At 44.2% G+C, this 22,168-nt stretch overlaps 1 protein-coding gene across 9 annotated transcripts in view; it reads right to left on the bottom strand.

Moving 5' to 3' along the window:
- Positions 1–20,745, bottom strand: part of EZH2 (enhancer of zeste 2 polycomb repressive complex 2 subunit) — a 61,077-nt gene extending 40,332 nt beyond the window's left edge. For 2 of the 9 annotated variants that reach the window (XM_083577948.1, XM_083577949.1), the window contains exons 1-5: positions 20,579–20,682; positions 7,215–7,339; positions 4,758–4,859; positions 4,348–4,464; positions 1,613–1,733 (exon numbers count right to left, since the gene is read on the bottom strand). In XM_083577948.1, the coding sequence (XP_083434074.1) occupies positions 1,613–1,733; positions 4,348–4,464; positions 4,758–4,859; positions 7,215–7,331 (457 nt within the window). In that variant the 5' untranslated portion in view covers positions 7,332–7,339; positions 20,579–20,682. Of the gene's footprint in view, positions 1–1,612; positions 1,734–4,347; positions 4,465–4,730; positions 4,860–7,184; positions 7,340–20,025; positions 20,120–20,432; positions 20,517–20,578 lie in introns of those variants that run through there. The other 7 variants (XM_083577946.1, XM_083577943.1, XM_083577944.1 and 4 more) reach the window with 7 other exon arrangements.
- Between the last annotated feature and the right edge of the window lie 1,423 nt (positions 20,746–22,168).

Here is a 22,168-nt window from a genome sequence, read left to right as displayed (position 1 = left end):
TGTCTATCCCCATATACAGGTGCAGTAGTAAGCTCACTTACCAGATGCAAGGCACGTGTTATGAAATGAAAGAGATGAGCATAGTCCTTTCAGAGAAGTCACCTGCCCAGGTTTTCAGATAAAGTCAGAAATGGCAGATGAATAAAGGTTGAAACCTAGAGTTAGCACAGCAGAAGTCCATCAGCAGGACTCTTGGGGAAGACACCCTAGTGGAGTAAGATTGGACTTACTCCAGAACAGAGAACTTTGCCAAGCTCATTGTGGAGGTGAACCTTCAATTAAATCCAGAAGCAAAATGTTGTGTAGAGAGAGGTTCATTCTTCTTGCCATCTTATAGCAGATGAACTGCCACCAACTCCCCCTAACACATCAAGTAAAAGGAGGGATCAGATCCAAGGTATCTAAAGCCCTCTTTATGTCCAATGCCAGGCTTGGAAGAAATACGGGTAGGACAAGGGAGGAGGAACAATGACAAGTTTTAGAAGGAGGAAAGCATCAGGTCTCAACAAGCACTCCACCCCAATACAGAGCCAAGTTACAGCGGTCAGACCTCACTTGCTCTCAGAGCACATGCTATTACAACTAAAATGTTGCTTGTGAACAGAAACAGCTGCAAAATAAACTCACACCAAGAAAGTTGCTCATCTTCCCTGCAAATGGACAAATGACAAGGTTGGACAAAGACATTTTGCTTCCTGAGGCAAAGGATAAAATGCTGCAGAAGCTGACTGGGCCGGCTGTGGACTCTGTGACATTATCAACTCTGGCCATGGGAAAGCACCCTCAGCCGACTGGGTGCAGAACAGCCCAGGTGGTCCACACAGGTCTCTTCTCAGAACGTTCCAGGCCCAAAGGGATTTCTGAACAAGCGACTGCTGTGGTAAAAAGTGAGAAGGAGCCACATACTTTGAAGGGATAAAAAGGTAGGACACAGGTCAAAATTCTAGCCTGCTTTTACAAGCTCCTTGAATGAGCTCTGCAGAGCCACAAAACCCTTATGTGAGAAGTAAAAAAGGGTATATTCCTGTATTCTGCAGGTGGAGCCAACTATCTGGAAAGCCAGCGAGTACAATTACCGTATTTTTCGCTCTATAAGACGCACCAGACCACAAGACGCACCTAGTTTTTGGAGGAGGAAAACAAGAAAAAGTATATTCTGAATCTCAGAAGCCAGAACAGCAAGAGGGATCGCTGCCCAGTGAAAGCAGCAATTCCTCTTGCTGTTCTGGCTTCTGGGATAGCTGCGCAGCCTGCATTCGCTCCATAAGACGCACACACATTTCCCCTTGCTTTTTAGGAGGGAAAAAGTGAGTCTTATAGAGCAAAAAATGCAGTATTTTGCTTCATGGAAAACATGTGATTTAGAATAATAATTACATTTTTGGAAATACGTACTACTGCTCATTCTTGTTTTTAAATATGAGAATTGATGTTTATTTCCAAAGGCATAATTATTGTACTAAATCATGCGTTTCTCATTCTGTGTGAAGCAAAATAATTGTGCTTTTTATATCGTGGTTGGCTTTTTAGGTAGTTAAGCTCAGAACAGCACAGGCCACCCAGACTGGCGATCAGTAGCAGTCAACTTACAAACATACACATCCGAACTCACCTCTGTCTCCGTGCACCTTTCCGTCATAGTTTTTGATTAATTCTTCAATAAAAGTTCCATCCTGGTCAAGCACTTCATCTCCCATATAAGGAATGTTATGTAAAACTGTCTCATCCTCTACCTAGACATAAGGTAAAAAATATAACAAAGGGGGGGGGGAGAGAAGTCTCTCACCACAAGCACAAATTTTGATCACTCATCAATCCCTGGCACGGAAAAGCCAAAAAGCAAAGCAACTAACAACTCGCATCAAAAGCAACAATTCCATGGATACTTAATCAAAATTCCATAGCCGTCCACTAATATATGGTACCTCTATATAGCAAGGTCTCCTAAGAATGGTACCTCATCTCTACTTCCTCCTCTCATCTGAAAGCGATGTCCCTTTCATTAAGAACAGAATCAGCAAAGCCAACTGCACATTCCTTTGTACACATGCATGTGATTTTTCCATTGAAACGAAGAGGCCAGCACACATGCTAGATTCTGGATTGGGCAATGGTCTAAATGGTCTTTACTCGTTTTCCTTTAGGCTTGTGGTAGAAATTGCTGTGCAATGAGCATTCACTGTAATGAACTGTTTTGTAAGCTAAACTATTGCACAGTTCATACTTTGTGACCCTACAAAAGTGCAAGAGGGACATCCAGATCATTGCAAGGGGTGTAGTCAGGAGTGATCTTGTAGAATATACACAAAGGGCCATAGCAATTTCTTTAGCAGACATTCCAGTGGAAATTTTCCCCAAATGCCATAGTCATGCGCATTACAGTAGTCATATGCAGTATACAGTCACCATGTGAGGCAGAAGCTCATGTAACAGCATTTCTGTGTATGTTCCTGCGCATTTATGAGGGAAGAGTGACCTTCTGTAGTTAATCATTTGCATAGATTAAACAGCTCTGTACTCATATTAAGACATAAAAGGCATATTGTATTTTATAATCGAATGTGTGTGTGAATACATAAAATCATAGTTAAACAATACTTTTAAAAACCTATTTATTTAGGGAGGGGTGGGCAGAAGGTAGATTGGAATTTATTGATAGATCTGTAGGTAATCTGCAAAGATTAGCAAGGACTCCCAACTGAAGTTTCCCTGCTCTAAATTATATTGCTAGCTAAGGGTAACCAGAAGTGAATTTTTGCTTGGGATGACGGAGCTCAGCTTAGTTCCTGTACACAAAACAAATACCTGGACATAGAAATATTTAATTCTAAATGTATTTCTTTTTTCTCTATATAGGTTCTGGCAAAAAGAAATAAAGTGGATCCCACAAGGCGGAAGTCTATTAAGGAATGCCCTTGCTGAAAATGTTGCATAAAATATTTATTTTGTGACTATACTATTTTTTGTGCTACTACCTTTTTTCAAATAAATTTTCTCTATACAGTGGTACCTCGGTTTATGAACTTAATTCGTTCCAGAAGTTCATTCTTAAACCGAAACCGTTCTTAAACCGAGGAACACTTTCCCTGATGAGGCCTCCTGCCACTGCTGCCCTTCCACCATTCGGATTCTGTTCTTAGACCGAGGTAAAGTTCGCAAACTGGGACACTACTTCTGGTTTTGCGAAGTTTGTAAACTGAATCGTTCATAAACAGGCCTGTTCGTAAACCGAGGTACCAATGTATATGTAGAGAAAAGGGTGCATTTGGCCTACCTATTTCTTCTAAACCTGCTTGTATACCTGCTACAGTCAATGCAATTCTATAAATCAGTTTTATCTATTGCAAGCTGCTCAACTGACATGGTAACGCCAGCAATTTATTTACACATTTTATACTGCCCTTCAAATTTTCTGTTTAGTTTAATACTGGTTTTAATGGATGATTTATTTATTTATTGTTGGAGGTGTTATTTTTTGAACAGAAAATAAAAGCAAATAAAAATAGGCTTAATGATTCTTTTTAAATGCCTCTTAAGGTGTGGGGAAAGGGAATTGGATCAGGCTGGTGGGCCAGATCCTTACCTCTCTCACCCTCTGCAGGCTAATTTTAACTGGTGGGAAGAGTCATCTGCCAATCCCCTGACATCACAATGACTTCAGGTGACCTGCTATTATAGAGCTGGAAGGGACCCTGGGGGTCTTCTAGTTCAACCCCCTGCAATGGAGGAATCTCAACTAAAGTATCCATGACAGATGGCCATCCAACCTTTGCTTTAAAACCTCTAACGAAGGAGAGTCCGCGAGAAAGACACTGAAAATTGCTTCCCTTCCCACTTACCTTACGAACCAAACCATCAGCCGAGAAGCACAGTTCAATGCAACTCTTCTATTTTAATTCTTTATTCTGGCTACTCTGAGTTGTCTATTGGATGCCAAATTATCTGTCCAAAATTGAGTCCTTTTGTGAATCAGCTTCTGAAGACCATAAAGCATCAGTGAGTAGCCAACACTTCCTACATTTCTTAAATGTTTGGTGCAAGTTCTGTAAAAATTTCCTCAAACAGAAATGCCCAGATTTATTCATCCATGAAGAATTATGACACTGTGACTTTACTCAAAAGATGCATTCAGATGCTTTCTGCAAAATGCAGCGTTTGCAAATAATAAAATTAATTTTATCAGGAATCAATTTGACACACAATGAGGTTTGCTGAACCATTAAAACTATTATTGGGCATAGTAGCACTGCAGAGTCACACTATACTAGAAAGACGGCATCAACTATTATTCAGCAGACTCTTTTGCTGGTTTCCATTTCAGTTGGTTTAGTCCCGTATTTCACTTACCATAAAGTTTTGCTGAAGGGGAGACCAAGAGTACATTATGGGTACTGAAGCAACAGCATTCAGAGTCTTGAGGGGAATTACTTGCTTTGGAAAATCTAAGTCACTGGTGACTGAACACTGGAAGAAGAGATACAATTACACTACTAGTAGTACGTTGTTTTTAAATAGCAGCAAAAACCTGACTTGACAAACAAAGGTGTGCATTTCGAAGGGATAAAGTGAACAGTTTTAATTCAAAAAGAAATGCTAACATTGAAAAGTGCTTATAAATGTTTGCTTTTACTCAGATAGGGTTGTTCCTTAGGTATGGTGCACACCATACATAGTAAAGGTAATGTGTACTTTCTAACAACATTTCAAGCAAACACATCATGTTAACCAACCTCCCTGGTCCCACGCAATGAGCTCACAGAAGTCATGATGTGCACAGGTTGTATCCGGCGTTGTTTCCATTCTTGGTTTAATATTTCTGTTCTTTCCTGAATCTTCTGACGATTAGAATTAAACATGCTCTGGAAATAAAATAATGTTTTAAGAACCGAGAACCCACAAGCATTTGTAAAGTTATTTGGGTATCTAAAAACAATGCTCATCTGACTGTGAAAGACAGGGAAGGGATATAGCTCCATAGCAGAACATCTGCTTTGCGTGCAGAAGGTCTCAGATTCAAGCCCCTGCATTGTCAAGCAGGACTGGGAAAGTCTCCCATCTGAAACACTGGAGTTTGACTTCACTGTAGTTCAGTGGCAGAGCACATGCTTTGCACACAGAAGACCCCCGGTTCAGCCCTGACACCCACGGCCAATGATCAGACTCAGAATAAAGCAGCTTCTGATGACTATGCCATATGCATCTGACCAAAACTGCTAGAGGTTTCATTATTGTCCAGATATTTCAGGAGGCAAGGGTATTTTATCATCTACCTTAAGAGTGCTTAAACTGTGGTCCACAGTATATTTTCAAATGGTCTCTGACAATATAAAAAATGAAAGAAAACAACTAATATATTCTTCAAAAGCAAATAATGACAAAATGCTGGACTCCAGGAGCTTAAAACAAGATGCGCAGAACCGTGAGGTTTGCACTATTTGCACTGGGCAAGTTCCCAAGGTCCTCAAAACAATGATGCTTAAGAACTCTTGACCCGTACTGATTTTCAGACACACCTTTTCTCAAAAATAGTCCACTAGAATATTTTCATTGCATCTGACAAAATAAGAGGTAAACTAATTTAGGCATTCTATTATGGACAATCACAAGACTTGCTAAGCAGCATATAAAGATGGACCAAGAGCTATGCACATACAATACCATACTTCATTATGTCAATGCTATAGACAGCAAAACCAGGTGCGAACTAGTGTAATGTAGAGCTTAAGAACATGATTTATGAACTAGGAATCTCTCCAGACAGCTTTGGGCAACCATCTCTCGCAGCCCACACCCCTTGCAATATATGGGTAATATTAGCTTACCATCAGGGTTATTGTTTTAATATATTGATTAAAGAACCACATGTTCACACCTAGAGCATTGGACTGTCTACAACTTTGATTTCTGACCGCAGGCCCTCACACTGTACCAGATGCCACTCCATGTTCCCAGACTTCTAGGAGCAACTGGCAACAGGAGGGCTGACTGATGCTATGGGAAAGAGGTCCTGAAAAGTTACAGAGTACAGTTCTTTCCAAACAATATTAAAGTGAATAAACAGTTCAAAAAGATGAAAGCTGTTTTAATAAAGCATCACCTTTAGAAGGTACTTAAATTTGTGTTCAACAAATACAATATTTTAAATTAAATTTTGCAGGACACCACTCATTCTGCTTACTCCACTTGCATTATATGGCAATTATAATTCGGGGCTGGCCAATGAGCCCAAGATTTCCTTGGGGGTTGTGTTTTTCAAACAGCAGCCCTGTGTGCCACTTAGCAGATCCCTTCAGAAATTGACAACACTTTCAAAAGTAGTTTGCAATATGACATGGGTGTCCACTGTTCAAAGTCAGAAATCCCATTGGGCTCTTTAGAGTATAGTTGCTCTGTTGGAAAAATACAATTTCTGTACTGAGGGTGGTAAGATATTATGCACTTTGCATATATAAGTATAACTTTTTCTAATGCCAATGCAGTATATGAATCTTTCTAAAAGGGACAACAATACTGAATGGAAAACAGCTATTTATTTACTTATTTTTAAAATATCTAGACTGCCCTTTGCTCAAATGGATTCCAGGCAGTGCTGGATTTAGGGCTGTGCAGGCAGCTCCCCTGCACAGGGCACGGAGCCAAGGGGATGCAATAATAATAATAATAATAAATTGTCAATATTATCAATGTTTGAGGGATATTCTGTTGCATTAGAATTATAATGTATTTTTATTGTTGTACATTGTTGGTAATATTGTGCCCTGAGCAAGAATAACATTTGGTGTGTGCCCCCCCTTCCTTATTTTCACAGTAATTCCTGATTGAGACAATAAAAATACAAAACAAAACAGAGATACAAAGGCAGAACAGAGGCCATAACAACAATTTAAAATGCCCAAGGGAATAACTTTTTAAACCTGGTGTTCTAAAAAAATTGTAATGTCAGCACTGGTTAAGGCTCCCTAGAAGGGTATTCCAGAGTCAGGGTATCGTCAGAACTAAATAGATCACAACATGCATGAGCAATTGTTAAAACTCAACGAGGGACAGCCTCATTTTAATGCTGAATCCTCTCATGGTTGCCCTTTTATGAGAACCAATACAGGGTGAAAGTCAAAAGCAAAATATTTTACTACAAAACTACAGTATAAAAACAAATTCATACTGAAAAAGAGTCATCTTAATACCTTATTATTGGGATTAGGTGTCTTAGTTACCTTTACTTCATCTGCCCGTCTGAATCTCTTGAGTTGCCTAAGTCGCATATATTCTGATTTTACACGCTTCCTCCAGCAAATTGGTCCTTTCTCAGATTTCTTTCCGGTCTGACCCATGATTATCCCTGCAAGGAACAGAACCTAGATATATGATCAAACACAGTCAGGCCTACTAAGTGGCTGATATCTATTCTAACACCAAGGGTCTGTTTATGCATGCAACGGAGCCTATATCTGAAATGGGCTATAGCCCGTCTGCAGCACTCATTTCCAACATTACAGTGCTACTTTTTCAGCTGGAAAATTCAAATGATAGTATACTCCAGAGTCCTATCCTTAACCCTGCCTTAGTAGTAAAGAAGTCTAGGCTTTGCTGCCACTCCATTCTAATAGTATGGGTTCCACAAACCACAGAAGTATCAAGATATAATCCTTGACATTTAGGTTGAGGGTCAATGTGCGGCAGCTGTTTTCTGCTCCGTTCCTTAGATTCACCACTGCAAATCTTACAAATGTGGGTTGCGTGTTGATAAGAGATTGCAGTTTCTGGTCATGACAAATAACTCCAGCAATTCATTAGTCACAAATGCAGAGTGCTCACAAGGAGTGGGGAAAAGGAACCTGTTATTAGCAGAGTTATAATGAACATCAATCCTCACTCTTAAACATGAGATGATCTCAGTGCTAAGATAACTTAGCCTGGGCCTCCCAATTAGAAATCATTTTTAAGTTGTGTAGATAATTCTTTTACTATGATGAAGAAATGTTGATAGCTGCCATGGAAGCTTGTGTTAGAAAGAAAGGCACAACAGAAATTTACAAGGTTGCAGAGCTGAATAAGCCTTAATGCTTTTTAAGTTTAAATTATAGGAAATTTAAAATATTCGGATATATCAATTACACATACAAGGGCCTTTAGTATTTAGTATTTAGCTTGTAGTTGAGCAGGCCACTTTGCTAAAAAAAATTCATGCACTCTGCCAGAGAAAAAAGAATCTGAAGCCAGCTAAAAACTTAAGAGCTCAGCAGAAGCCCCAAACACAGGCCCATGACATTCACAGCAATGCTGCCATTGCCAGCCAATCCAAACACACCACCTAAAAGGAACACTTGCCTCACTCAAAACACACGTGGCCAACCATCAGCACACACAGAACTCATGCACATGGCTCTGCCAGCAGCGCAAGCACTCAATGATCCCCACATCAGACCAAGGAAACCTGGCACTTCACAGGGGCCAATGCAAAAACAACCCTTTACTGCAAACAAAATGCCTTATGCAAATGTGGACTTCTGCCTGGCTCCACAGCCTGCTCATAGGGGCATTCTGGCACCCTTGTTGCTATGCAGCATCAGACATGGCAGCACCACCTTCCCCTACCACAGAACCCTCCCCCCCCCCCCGCAGCGAGGAGAGCCCCACCGCAATGTCTCTGTGCAACTCTACCATAGTCACCACTGGCCACTCAGGTTCTGCCTCATAGCTGCTTTGGAGGCATCTGTGGTTACCCAGAGCAGTGTCAGTATGAGAACCAGCATTGGTGTGTGCTATGGGAGGGTGGCCAGAGAAGGCAGGCAGGCAGCCGGAGGGAGCCCAGCCACTATGTTCACAAAGGCTGCTGGGCCGATGGGAAGAATGCCTGCAAGGGGACCAAAGGAAGGGGCATTACTAATCCGGGTCCAGGGAACCATCCCTGTGCCCAACAAAGAAGCCCATAGGGGCTACCCCTGGAACACAGGAAGACATGCACGAAACTCACTTTCGCTGTTGGGGCTCTAAAGAAAAAGAGGAAAGGGATGGATGGGCAGACCAGGCAGGCAGCTTCCACACCCTCCACCACTTCCTCTGCCGGACCACCATGCTCACAGGTGCAGATGGGTCACCAGCATTCTGCTGACTGTCATACATTCTGGGTCAGCATGGGATTAACAGGAACTGGACAAAAAGACTGAAGGAGAAGAGGCATGACCACTATGCTTGAAGTAACCCCAGTATCCACCACCTGTGTTCCCCACTCCATTAGTGTGTCCCTTCTGTAAGGGTGCCAACACCACTGCCGTGCACTGGCTCATAAGACATGATAGGTGTGAGTGCCTTCTTGTTCAGTGCCTCCTGGAATGGCATGCCTGAACAAACTTGATCTCCCAAGCACACAGTGTTATTACATCACTCGAACATGCAATCCCCAATGGGGGGTGCCCAGGGTGCTATTCTTCTCAACAGCATTTGTGTACCATTTCCTGCTGCACTCCTTATCCAGGCCCCCATCACGAATGCACAAGACCACCTCGGGTTTAGCCACCACAATCTGGTACAAAAAAGGCCTATTCCTGAGGATGCCAGTTTCTCCCGTCCTCTGGAGAGGCATGGAGGCCCAAAGGCCCCTTCCTGGTATCTGGGACAGAACCAGTTCTGCTGTATCCTAGCCCCCTCCAATGGATCTCGGGTTTGGATGGCACAATAATTGGCATTGTTCTGCAAAACAGCAATTAATTCTGAATCTGATTATCGCATAAACCCAAAGAGCAGAAATATACAAATGAGTAAGTTTAAGAAAGAGAAAGTATATCAAACCAAAATGAAGGAAGTCAATTATGCTACATTCAGAAACTCTTGACTGCCCCAATAACTTAAAAAGGAACTAGACAATTACAAAGCTGTTATCTGCATGTATTTGGTATACAGCAGTCAATACTTAAGTCAGTTACAAAGACCTTCTCTAAAAAAGCAACAAATGGCTTGAACATTCTCACACTGAACCAAGACAAAACACAGCCCATGACTATCCCAGACATCATGCAAACCAAATCAAAAGGCTACAAGTCCAGCACAGATTCCAATCCTCTTATCTGTATCAGTCCCTTTTGACTAATTTAATTCCTATACATTTCATGTCCTGCAGCTTCTTCATCAAGTAAATACATTTTTGTGCCATAGGGAGCTTCACTGCATGCTCAAGAAAGAAAACACCATCTGCATGAATTTTCAGAGCACAGAAATTCTAGTACTGTATTACTTCTATAGAAGAAATAACTTCACTGTAAAAAACAAAAGGACAAGTTCCTCTACGGAACATTAGTTAACACTGCAGAACAGACTGCAAAGCTGCAACAACATTCACAACTTCTCAAAGTAAATATAAACATACTCTACTGAAAAACAGGCAGAGCTAATCTGCAGAGCAGATAAGATTTGAAATGGAGACGGTATTCCCATCACTTGCATCAAAGGGGGAAAAAGTTTCCTTTTCTTTGTTCTGCTCCTCCACCAAACTGTTGTGTTTCACACAAAAAATAGCAAGACGACAGACAGGGCTGTTATATACAAACTGTGATTTGTTTAGTTTTCCCAGACCCAGATGTTAAGCCTAAAAAGTCATCCCATGGCATTGGTATCATTTTATAAACAGGGTATCTGAAAACCAAGGATACGCACAAGGACCAGCTATGTTCTCAAATGTCTAAGGGACCACTGATTTCCTTCAGTGTCTCCTTCCAGTTCGCTGGCTCAAAGAAAGAAAGAAGTCTAAGGAACTGTCGCCATGCAGCTCCCATAGTGCCCCATCATCTGTTACCCCAGGGAAGTCTGCATAACCATCTTTTTGTTGCTTAGTCGTGTCCGACTCTTCGTGACCCCATGGACCAGAGCACGCCAGGCACTCCTGTTTTCCACTGCCTCCCGCAGTTTGGTCAAACTCATGTTGGTAGCTCCGAGGACAATTTCCAACCATCTCGTCTTCTGTCGTCCCCTTCTCCTTGTGCCCTCAATCTTTCCCAACATCAGGGTCATTTCCAGGGAGTCTTCTCTTCTCATGAGGTGGCCAAAGTCTTGGAGCCTCAGCTTCAAGATCTGTCCTTCCAGTGAGCACTCAGGGCTGATTTCCTTAAGAATGGATAGGGCAGAACCATCTTACCCTGAGCCAAATAAGAAGGGGCGGTTACATATTTTTTCCAAACAAGTTGCCTTTTCCATTCCATTGCAAAATTTTTTAAAAATGCTTATTATTGAAATAATCTTATGTAAACTGCCTTGTGAGGTCTACCTTAAATGTGGTATACACCGTATTTTTCGCTCCATAAGACACACTTTTTCCCTCCTAAAAAGTAAGGGGAAATGTGTGTGCATCTTATGGAGTGACTGCAGGCAGGAGGCTCTGCTCCCTTCTCCCTCCTCGGGGAAAAGCCCCCAAGAGCCGCACACACTCTCCACGGCTCTTTAAAGGGAGCGCGGCTCCTGGGGGAGCCTTAGCTGCGCGCAGCCTCTCCCGAGCAGGGGATGAAGGCTCCCCTTGCCCGGAGAGGCTGCGCACAGCTAAGCCAGAAGCCAGGACAGCGAGCGGGATCGCTGCGCTGCGATCCCACTGGCTGTTCTAGCTTCTAGCTCAGCTGCGTGAAGCCTTTGCAGGGGAGTGGGGAGCCTTCATCCCGCTCCCCTGCGGAGGCTTTGCGGGCTACCCCAGAAGCCAGAACAGCTAGAGGGAGCACTGCGCAGCGCTCCCTCTAGCTGTTCTAGCTTCGCGAGAAGCCGCTGCAGGGCACGGAGAGCCTTCATCCCGCTGCCCTGCGGAGGCTTCGTGCAGCTATCCCTGGCTTTTGCGGGAGGTGGGGGAAGGGAGAGAGCGTATGGCTCTATCCCTTCTCCCACCTCCCAGAAAAGCCCCCAAGAGCCGGGGGAAAGCCTGCAAGCGCCACACACACACTCCACGCAGCTAGTGAAAGGGAGCGCTGAGCAGAGCCTGGGATGCATACAGGCTTTGCTCAGTGCTCCCTTTAAAGAATACTTTTTTTTCTTGCATTCCCCCTCTAAAAACTGGGTGCATCCTATCCTCCGGTGCGTCTAATAGAGTGAAATTATTGTAAAAATAAAAATAAAATCTCAACAGGCAAAATGAGAGCACACTCAACTTGCGAAGTATTATTAAGAGGACCATAAAGCTCATGGTTATGTTGAGGGGTGGGGTTTGAAGAAAATGAACTAAACGGCAGCTCTAGTTGTTTAGGGCGTTTCTGCAGAATTTAAACTTCATTAGAATTGCATATAGAACATGGTGAACGTATTAGCCAGAAGCCACGCAAGCATCAATAATGTAAGTAAACTGACGCAGCGAGGTACACAATGTAAATGTCACTGTCCTCAACTCCATGTCCCTTTGATTACTACTACCAGGAGCATTTCATTCTAGTACAGTGGTTCTCCTTTCTTTCAACCAGACCACTTGAAAATTGGTGTCTTGGCAGACCACTTAATGGTTTTTCTGCCTGTTGTTTAGCATTTGTAATCTGCTGCACTAAATGCTCAACTTTTTTTTTTTTTAAAAAAGGATATGGAATTCAGCATGGTAAGAAAAAGTACAAATACAATTAAAGGCAATTTAAAAGCAATGGAAATGTTAAACATTCTTCAATGTTTGGTGTAATCTATGTCAGCTTGAGTCTTCAGTCGGAGTCAGCATTCATTCTGCCCATGCACTGACACTCTGCTCCTTAAGTGCCTTGTCAGCCTCTTTCCCCGGTTGGGACCATCCCCCATGTTGCTACCAATTGCAGCTTTGTCCCTCTGGGAAGACAAAAGGCACCTCGCCACCTCGGTCACGTTCTGCTCGTTCTGAGAACAATGGAGCACACCATTGCTCACCTGCACAGCTATCCTGCTCCACAGAGCTGGGGCCACATGCCACCTAAGTGTAGCTCACAGACCTTTGGTGGTCTGTGGACGCTTTGGAAACCCCCGTTCTAGGAAGCCAAGAGCTTTGCCTATTTTCCACTTGTCCTATCTAAGTTAGAGCACTTACTTGCAACATTTGCAGCAGACAATCCAATGGAAGTTTCTCATTCTCTGGCCCAACACTACGTATACCAAGCAGTGATTTCCAGGGGGTCCTCCATTCACACCCTATTAAAGCAGGATGCTCCTCACTTTATGCAATTTCACTGATGCATGCGGGGGCACAGCCCATTACCCCCGTGTAAGTGGGGGGCAATGCCTGTATATATTCAAATAACAATTAAAATAGACGGCGGTATAATAGTTACTACAGCAAAGCAACAATGCATTGAAGTCCCCATTCCTCTTCTTTTCTTAGCATTACAGCACATGGGATGCCAAATCTCCTTCTGGAGCTGAATTTCCTGCTGTTGAAGAGGCTAGGTGTCAGTCTCACACAAGCCAGGATGTCCTCCCTCGGTGGCTGCTACATACGTCTCTCACAGCCCCGGCACTGGTGGCAGATACAGGAGGTACGGGGCTGCAGTAAAAATGCTATGTGCCTCCTTCCCACTTCTCAGCTGTTCCAACAATTGTGATGTTGTGATTTGGCACTGTGCTGCTGGCAGATTTATATTCATCCGCCTTCCTAATGATCCCTCCTCATGCTTAGCATCTGCCCTTTTCACATTTTCATTGAGCTGCCCCCCTTCCCCCCCCCCCAAAAGACCCCTTTCTCGGCCCAGACACTGCAAGCCCCAATTTATGAGTGGAGAGGAATCATTGTATAACAACTTCTATAATAATTATAGGTGTGTGCAAGATTTAAAAAGAAAACCCAGCTAAAAATGTTATCTGAACCTGGTGACCTCATTTACATACAACCTCATTTAAAAAAAAGTTTAAGTAAAGATAAAAGATTAAGAAAGATGAGACAGTGGCCAAGGCAGGAGATGCAAATGATATATCTACGTGACAACTGCAACGGCAATGAGAAGGTTGGTGCCTTTTTAGTGACATACCAACTTTAGCAATAAAACCTCATCAGAGTAAAAGTTTTCAGTTTTAGATGTAGACTACAAAAGGTACCAGAAGTAATTTGAATTTTTTTCTAATGTAAGGAGTTGGTATGATAGGTGTTTGAAAGTTCTGCATATACTATGTTTGTTCTTTTCAAAAGGATCTTAAAGGCAACTGCTTTTTCTTGACAATATGCATGTTCAAAACTAACAGGGAAGGAGATGAACTGTCACGGTATTCCTTTAGGTCTCTATCTTGCCCATGCTTTGAGCAAATAAACAGTTACTGTGCTAATATGAATTTTGGATTTTTTTTCTTATGGGAGAACAGGGCTACCTTTAACATTTGTAAAATTATTTTTGTACACATACAGAAAGGTCTGTGTAAAGTTAAATCCTATACAATAAGCAAACAATGGAATGCTGGAAGATATATATGGCCTGAGATGCAATAATAAATAGAACTGGAGATCACATTATCATTGTATTTTACATGTACCCCATCTATCTCCAAAGAGATCATAGCCTTTGCCTTCTTTTCAAAACTAAATTCATTACAACTAAGTAAGAATAATGGCATAATGGTTAGTGTGTTGGACTAGGACATGGGAGACTAGGGTTCAAATCCCCACTCAGCCCTGCAGCTCACTGGGCGACATTGGCCCAGTCACCATCTCCTAGTCTAACCTACTTCACCAAGTTGTTGTGAGGATGAAATGGGGAGGAGAATCATGTGGACCACATTGAGGTCTTTGGAAGAAAACAGCGGTACATAAATGTAATAAATAAATAAATAAATAAATAAATAAATAAATAGTACACGAGCCTTTCCTTAACATTCTTAAAATAAGTGATCTGCATGTTAGCAATTGATACCCCTCAATTATTTATTTTAAACATAATAGGCTTTTATAAGAATATGAAGATAATTCTTTACCTACAATTGAGAACTGGGATAGCTCAGTCAGGAGAGCATGAGATTCTTAATCTCAGGGTTGTGGGTCTGAGCCCCACGTGGGCAAAAGATTCCTGCATTGCAGTGGGTTCGACTAGCTGACCCTTGGGGTCCCTTCCAATTTGTGCAATTCCATGATTCTATGAAGGTGAGTAGCTGAAAATATACAGCCGGCAGCTGCTACTTCTTTTTGGAAAGGGATGATAAAAGTGAAGGCTTTTCATAGTATGGGGTTACATAGAATATAGCTTCTTTCCTAATTAGATTCCAAATTAAAATAAACCACACACATTAATGACTGTGTAATTAGTAGATCTGCTTCATGTCCTGTCAGGCTTCAGGGACACAGCTTCCTTCCCCCACCTTTGGCCGTAGATAAGCAGGACAAAGTGAAAAGAGTCACTTACAATTTAAAGATTATTTAATGATCACAGCAAAAGAACAAAGCAGCCATTCTCAGAATGAAGATGTTCCCAATTAACGTTTCCACCAACTTCCCCCCTAGTTACTTCCGTGCCTTGCAACCTGATCTCGCAACCTCTGTGCTTTTTCTGTTATCTGCTCTACGTGACCTTGGACTGATAGACTGGACACTTTCCAGCGAGAGTCTGTTAGCTCTCTCTTCCAGTTCTTCTTCACCTTGCTGTTCACCCCCCCTCCCCGTTCGCCCCAACTTTTGTCTTCAGAACTATGCTCCTCTGCAAAACCACTGTTCTAAATCTAGATTGTTCCACTGCTCCTGGGCAGCTTCAGGATCCTGGTCAGGAGCAGGGGGAGGAAGAGGCTCTCACCATTCCTCATCAGAGCAGAACTCCTCAGCCTGGTCTCTGACATGTCTATGCCCTGGGTTGTAATAATGAAGACATTATCATTGCATCTGAAATAAGCAAGTTTCTGTAGCTATTTTAATAAATATATGGAATTGGCATACAGTGGTGGAAGCAGCTAGCAGCATTGCTCATAAGGAGAAGGAAACATACAGGAAACTACCAATATATGTGAGGATTACGTTCCAGGCCTCCCCGCGTGTAACCAAAATCATGTATATTGGGAGCACCCTGGAGGGGCAGCGGGGCTTGCACCACAGATGCATGGGGAATCTTCTTCCCTGTGCATCAGCTGAGCTGCTCAACAAGATCCACTGTCCCTCCGGCTCATGAGGAGACCCTCTCCAGAGCCCAAAGAGGATGTCCTCTTTGGGTTCTGGGAAGGGTCTCCTTGTGAGCCATGAGGACTCTCCAGGATGCTCCCCATTTCTGGTTTACACTTCTGGGTTCCTGGCACCGCATGGGTGTTCGGTAGCATGCAAATGGGGAGTTGCCTCACAATATGATAAACAGTCCCCTCACAATATGATAAAAATTGACTTTCCATATTCATTTCTTTGAACAGATTGAGGAATGTCCAAAACAGACACAAAGATAAAATGAAATGCTGTTTCATTAAAATTACAATTATAGGTCTTTTTGGAAATGACAACCAACAGTGTAGGTTAACTGAAGAACTCAAATCAAGATCCTTAGGTACCTTATTTTATTGCCCTCTGCTAAGTTCCTATTCATTTTCTAGTACAATTTCACTTGCTGGCCTTCCAGTCATGAGATGTGCAGATTTCAACCCAATAAATATGCAGAGAAACACAATGCCCTCTTCTTAGACTCTTGGCTCTTGAGATTATCCTTTCAATAACAGTGCTTGGGAGTACTGTTTCTTTGCATACTTATTGGGTTGAAATCTGCACATCTCATGACTGCAAGAACAACTATTGTCTAACATGCCATGCTGTCTTAATTTTGATAACCATTCTGGCTCACCTTAAATATTCAACCATTTGTATTGGTTTTCTTAAGAAAAAAGAACAAATAAAAAACCCTGCCTAATGGCCACCACATGTATGCTATGTTGAGTCAACCGACAAATGGGACCACCAGAGGCTGTATGTGGCTCGCACTGCAACACCATGCAGTCCAGACTATTGATTAACAGCAGCAATATCTAAATGCCAGACTTAACAACTAGTAACAGGGCCAAGCCAACAACTTCTCTCCCTTTCCTTTTAAGCTCCATTTTGCTCCTATTAGGCACAAGTTAGATCCTGATAATGGAACTCAATTGTTTTGAAATACTACACAGGTATGCTCCAAGAGAAACCCCTTTTTAAAAAAAATAAATAACTTTTATTAGGCTTTATAGAGAAAAATACAGAACTTAATAACATTGGGGTGGGGAAAAGAAAGGAATAAAGAGATTTTTTTAAAAAGAAATAGAAGAGAGGTTAAAAGAGAAAGAAAAGGAAATTTAGAAGACTAGGGACTTCTTTTTTTAAAGGAACTCGCTTAAAAGGCTCATTTTAAACAAGGTTTGTAGGATTTTAAAATATGACTAACACAGTTCTTAAAACTACTTTTAAAACTACCTACACACATACTCTTGGAATAAGCAGGATCATATTATTTTTACAAAAACTGTGTGATAAATTAATAGTTTCTGGGTCTTGTTCTCTCCACACCCCACTGGCCATTAAGTCCGTATTCCTTCCTCTCCCCCAATTCCAAACGGAAACACTTTATCCAAAAGCAACCAAGTCAAACTTTGAACTCTGCCACTTTGTCACATCAACTAACTAAACTATTGCTCTGCTTCAAGAGGGCCAGGTACTGCTACCTGGATTCTGATCCTAATCTTGAAGTTACTACCAAGAAGAATTTGAAAATATGGAAGAGAAAACAGGACGCAATTTCTGGGTGCTATGGATCTCGCTCCCCTTGCATACCAAAATGCACTGCAATGTACACGTTTTCAGTTTATTACAATAATAGCTTGCTGATTATTTAGAAAAAGGAAGCTCTGTTATTACATCAGCAAGTTTGAAAATATTTAGTGGATTATGAACACAGATGTTAGTCAAGCGCACATTAGGAATGTGCTACCATGCCCCGCAATACTCAGCAATATATAATTGTCAAAAACTTCCCCTAAATGAGAAACTGTGTTGTGAAATGAATGCAGTTGCCTCTTAGGCTTTCGAATGTATTCACAAAACTTGTGACTGCCAAATTCAAATGCAGTCTATCAGCCACAGATGGCAGCCTACAAGGGGCCCCCAAACTAAGGCCCGCGGGACTCGTTTATCCGGCCCATGGTGACCCCCACCGCCCGCTGCCACCGCTCGCTCTTACCGGCGCTGTGCTGTGTGGCTGCCCACTTCTGGGTTGGAGGAGCACCGGAAGTAGCTCCGCTGTGCTCCCCGGGTTTCGGCCTGCAGGCTGCTGTCCGCAAGCCTTGGGAGCCCGGTGGGAAGCGCCGGGCTCCCAAGGCTGGAGGATAGCTTCCTGAACAAAATTGCATATTGTCAAAAAATGTACTCTACCTGCACCTCTGAATGCTCTCCCAAGATGAGGGCAATGGCAGATTTTTTACATATTTGGCCAAGCTGAATTTGCACAAGTGAAACGTGTGTATGTTGCCAGTAAACAGTATATACTGGAAATATATCAGATGACAGAAAGTCACAGCCAATTAGGCATACTCTATAAACGTGCATCAAACTAAACATCCTCCTTGTGACTTTTCCACAATGAGTAACAGTGGCACTAGGACACAGTTAAGCTGGCTTCTCTCAAAATTAGTGTTGCTGCCTAAGAAAAGTAATGTCTATCTTCACAATGTGGTATCTTTAAAAACCACAAAGAAAGACAGTTGGACATGCTATTTCCTTTTAAGTATCATGCTCATTTTGTTCAATTCATTAGCCTACCCATTTTAAAAGCATCAAATTGTTATACCCACTAAATATACCGGGGAGAGAGAGAAAATTATTTTTATATTGCGCAAGAATAAGCTTTGTGGGAACATATTAAAGTGGGCTAGAAAGTGATACCAGTTTAATAAAGCTTGAAATGTTTGTTAATTGGTTGACCAACCAAAAATCTTCTGATTATTCCTGATCAACTTGGCAGCACATTTTTTAAAAGAAACTGATAATACAACAATACACCTGTCAACTCTGAAGTAACCGAGTTCAATTAGGCCTACTCCTTAGCAAGTAATGCAGAGCTTTCCAAACTTTTCATGTTGGTGACACACTTTTAGGACATGCATCATTTCTTGACACAGTAATTCAGTTTTACTAGCAAACCACAGGTTAAACTAACACCTTTCCAGCCCTGAGAGGAGCAGGGGGTGGGGCATTCGCGCAACACACCTACACACTGCAGCCAAGTGTGTCATGACACACAGTTTGGAAAGCTCTGAAATAATGTATGCCTAGGACTCCAGTCTGATTTCTATTTCATATAAAGCTTACAAAAACCGCTGATGGCAGCTAGCTTCTTAGAATAGGAATTCTTCCTTACCCTACAGCAATAAATTTTTGCTTTATTTATTAAATTTCTGTATCACCCTTCATCTGAGGATCACAGGTTGGTTTACAATATAAAAACACAAGAATACTAACATCGTAACAAACAAAAACAACCACTCCCCCCTCTACACATGGTTATTTATTAATTAAAATACTTCTGAGATGGTACCTACTGCGACATATACAGGCATTATCTAAAAGCAAATGTTTTCCTTTCCATGTTGCTCATTCATTTGCAGACATAAAATCCATCCATTGTTTGTTTAATCAAGTGACACCTTCAAACACAGTTGCAGCCATCAGATGAATGTCAGGACTTCCACTGATGGAAATTCTAGTGAAAGCCCACAATGGGCTACACTGTATTTTCAGGCTTCACACCAGCCACAAAAATTAAGAACTACCACTGCCATCAGCAGGACTGGATCTGCTTAAATCCATCCTCCGGGTTAACAAAATTGTGGATTACTTTAAAGCAAGCATTATATTAATCTTTTCTACCAATACCAGTCACACAAAAGACTTGCAGCACAATCCTATGCATGTCTATTTTGAAGTACACATGTACAGGAATTCTGCTTCGATACGCAAGGCTTTTCAATTTTGGAAACAGTAGCGGCAACAACTTATTCAAAATTCTTCCACCGGCATCACCCATCATGCTTCTGGTAAAGTGGGAAAGCACCTTCGATTCAAAAGGCTGAGGCGTCCTGGGGTGCTCTGGTGCGGGGGCGCTACTGAGGGGAATCAGAGGCGGGGTTTGCACTTACTGGATTCCCCCCAGAAAAGGTAAATCCCGATTATAGCGATTAGCATTTTGAGACTGAAAAGCAGCATGTCTGAGGAGCAGCCCAGCGCACGGCGAATGCATGGAAGCCCCCCTTGCTCCGGGGTCCGCCAGGTGCGAGGAGGGTCCCCTCCCTCACCCCACCCCCCGACGCCCAATGAAGCAGGCAAGGGCGCGGCGGCGGCGGCAGGGACGCCTCGCCCGGAGCCGGGCTTCCCGCTCGGCAGCTTCCTCGGGCGCGCGGAGGCGGCGCCCATTCAAACAAAGGACAGTTCGGCGCCCGAGCCCAGCGCCGCCGCGTCCCGGGCTGGGAGGAAGCGCCCCGGCCCCCCCCCGCCCCGGGAGGGAAGGAGGCTCCGGCCCCCCCCCCGCCCGGCGCCCCCTCCCTACCTGCTGCTCCCCGAAGAAGAGGCGGCGCCCCGACCCCCCCCCCCCGCCCGTGGCAGTTGCAGGGGGAGGGGCGCTCTCTCCCGGAGGGCAGGCCCCGCCCCCCGCGCCCCCTCAGGCGCCCGCCCGCCCGCCCGCCCGCCGCTCACCCTCGCGCCCTCTCCCGCCTCCGCCGGCCTCGCTCTCTCCCTCGGGCGCCCTCTCTCCGCCCGCGTCTCCGCGCGCCTTCTCCCTCCGCCTCCTCCTCCTCCCGCTCAGAACAAGAGCGCGGGCGGCAAACTCGGCGGCGGCGGCGGCGGCCCAATGGGCAGCGCGCTCCTTGGCGAGGGCCTGCCGGCGCCCCGATTGGACGGGCCCGCCCGCGCGCGCGCCGCGCAACCCACCAACCGGCGGCCGCGGGAGGCGGGGCCAGGGCCTGCTCGGCCCCCCACGTGCGGGCGGGAAAGGGCGGCGGGAGAAGCTCTTTGTTCTCGCGCGCGGGGAGGGGAGAGTTCCCCGCCCCGCCCCCTCCGCCTTGCTGCGCGCCCGCGTGTCTCGCGGGAGCCCCTCTCGCCCCCCTCCCTCTCCTCCGTCGGGAGGCGCGCAGCCGTCAACGGCTCTCCGGCGGCTCCGCCACAGAGTAGGCGGGGGGGGGGGAGGGGTCCGTCGGCTCGCTCTCTGGCGGCGCCGGGCAGCGGCCGAGAGCCTTGAGGGGGGCTTCCGCCGGGGTCTCTGCCCCGAGGAGCTTGCCCCCCCAGTTCAGTGGCATTACTCCCGTGGAAAGAAGCGGGCATAGGACGGCAGCACTTGGGGCAACCACCTCTCTCTTCCTCACAAGTAAGCCCAAGTTTTTGAACTTGTGCATTCTACCATTCCTGCATCCATTCAGACCATGTGTAGACACAAAAAACCCTGTCGAAGTTGCGCCGCAACATTGGGGCAAAGGCGAATGAACGCCGCCAGCGAAGTCTTTCCTCAGCAAGCAGGTGATGCGGGCGAAGTTATTGCAGGGGAGGGGAACCTAACAGATCCCAGGAATCCCTCTGCTTTGAGTGACTCCGTCATGGGCCATGGGCGCTGGTAATCATAAAAGTAATAACAAAGGAAGATTCGAGGGTAGCCATCAGGAACATGGGGAGAAGCGAGTGTCATGACGAGGGCGGTGGAAGTAGCTGCCTTTGGTTGAAGCTTCGTGAGATAAGCCAGAGATAAGGGCTGGGGGGGGGGGGCTCCAGGGAGAGGGTTCTGGCGTAAGGGTGCCAAGGAGATGTGCCTAGAATTATTCAAGACAGCAGCTATGAGAAAGTGTTTGGGGTACATATGGATGCTTTTGAAGTTGTTTACAGGAACATTTGCTTTGACAACAGATTTGTACATATGCATGATTTTATACATAGTGACAGAAGTAACATATTACCAGGCGACATGCCTAGTTTTCTCACTTGCTTCCAGTTGTGGAAAGTGATTTTTTTTCACAGAACTCAGGCAAATGACATGCAAAGCCTCCCTGAAGTTACCTCTAAGGGTGCTCCTAGCACCTGTCTTCATGGAAAGTTATTCCCCTTCTAAATAGGTATTAGCCATAATTTAGAGCAGACTAAATGTTTCCGGTACTTGGGGTTGTTGCTTCACCGCACAAAGCCTTGGAGCTTCCACTGGCAGATTAGCTGTCAGAAGGTGGAGATGAGCAAACTTGCAGTATGCTCTGCCCCCCCCCCCCCCAAAATAGAGGTCAGTATGTTCCATCAGCTATAAGAGTT

This window comes from Podarcis filfolensis, assembly GCF_964270895.1.
Source record: "Podarcis filfolensis genome assembly, chromosome: 12".
NCBI lineage: Eukaryota > Metazoa > Chordata > Lepidosauria > Squamata > Lacertidae > Podarcis > Podarcis filfolensis.
Note: the sequence above shows the minus strand (reverse complement) of the source record. Positions and strands in the feature narration are given on the sequence as shown.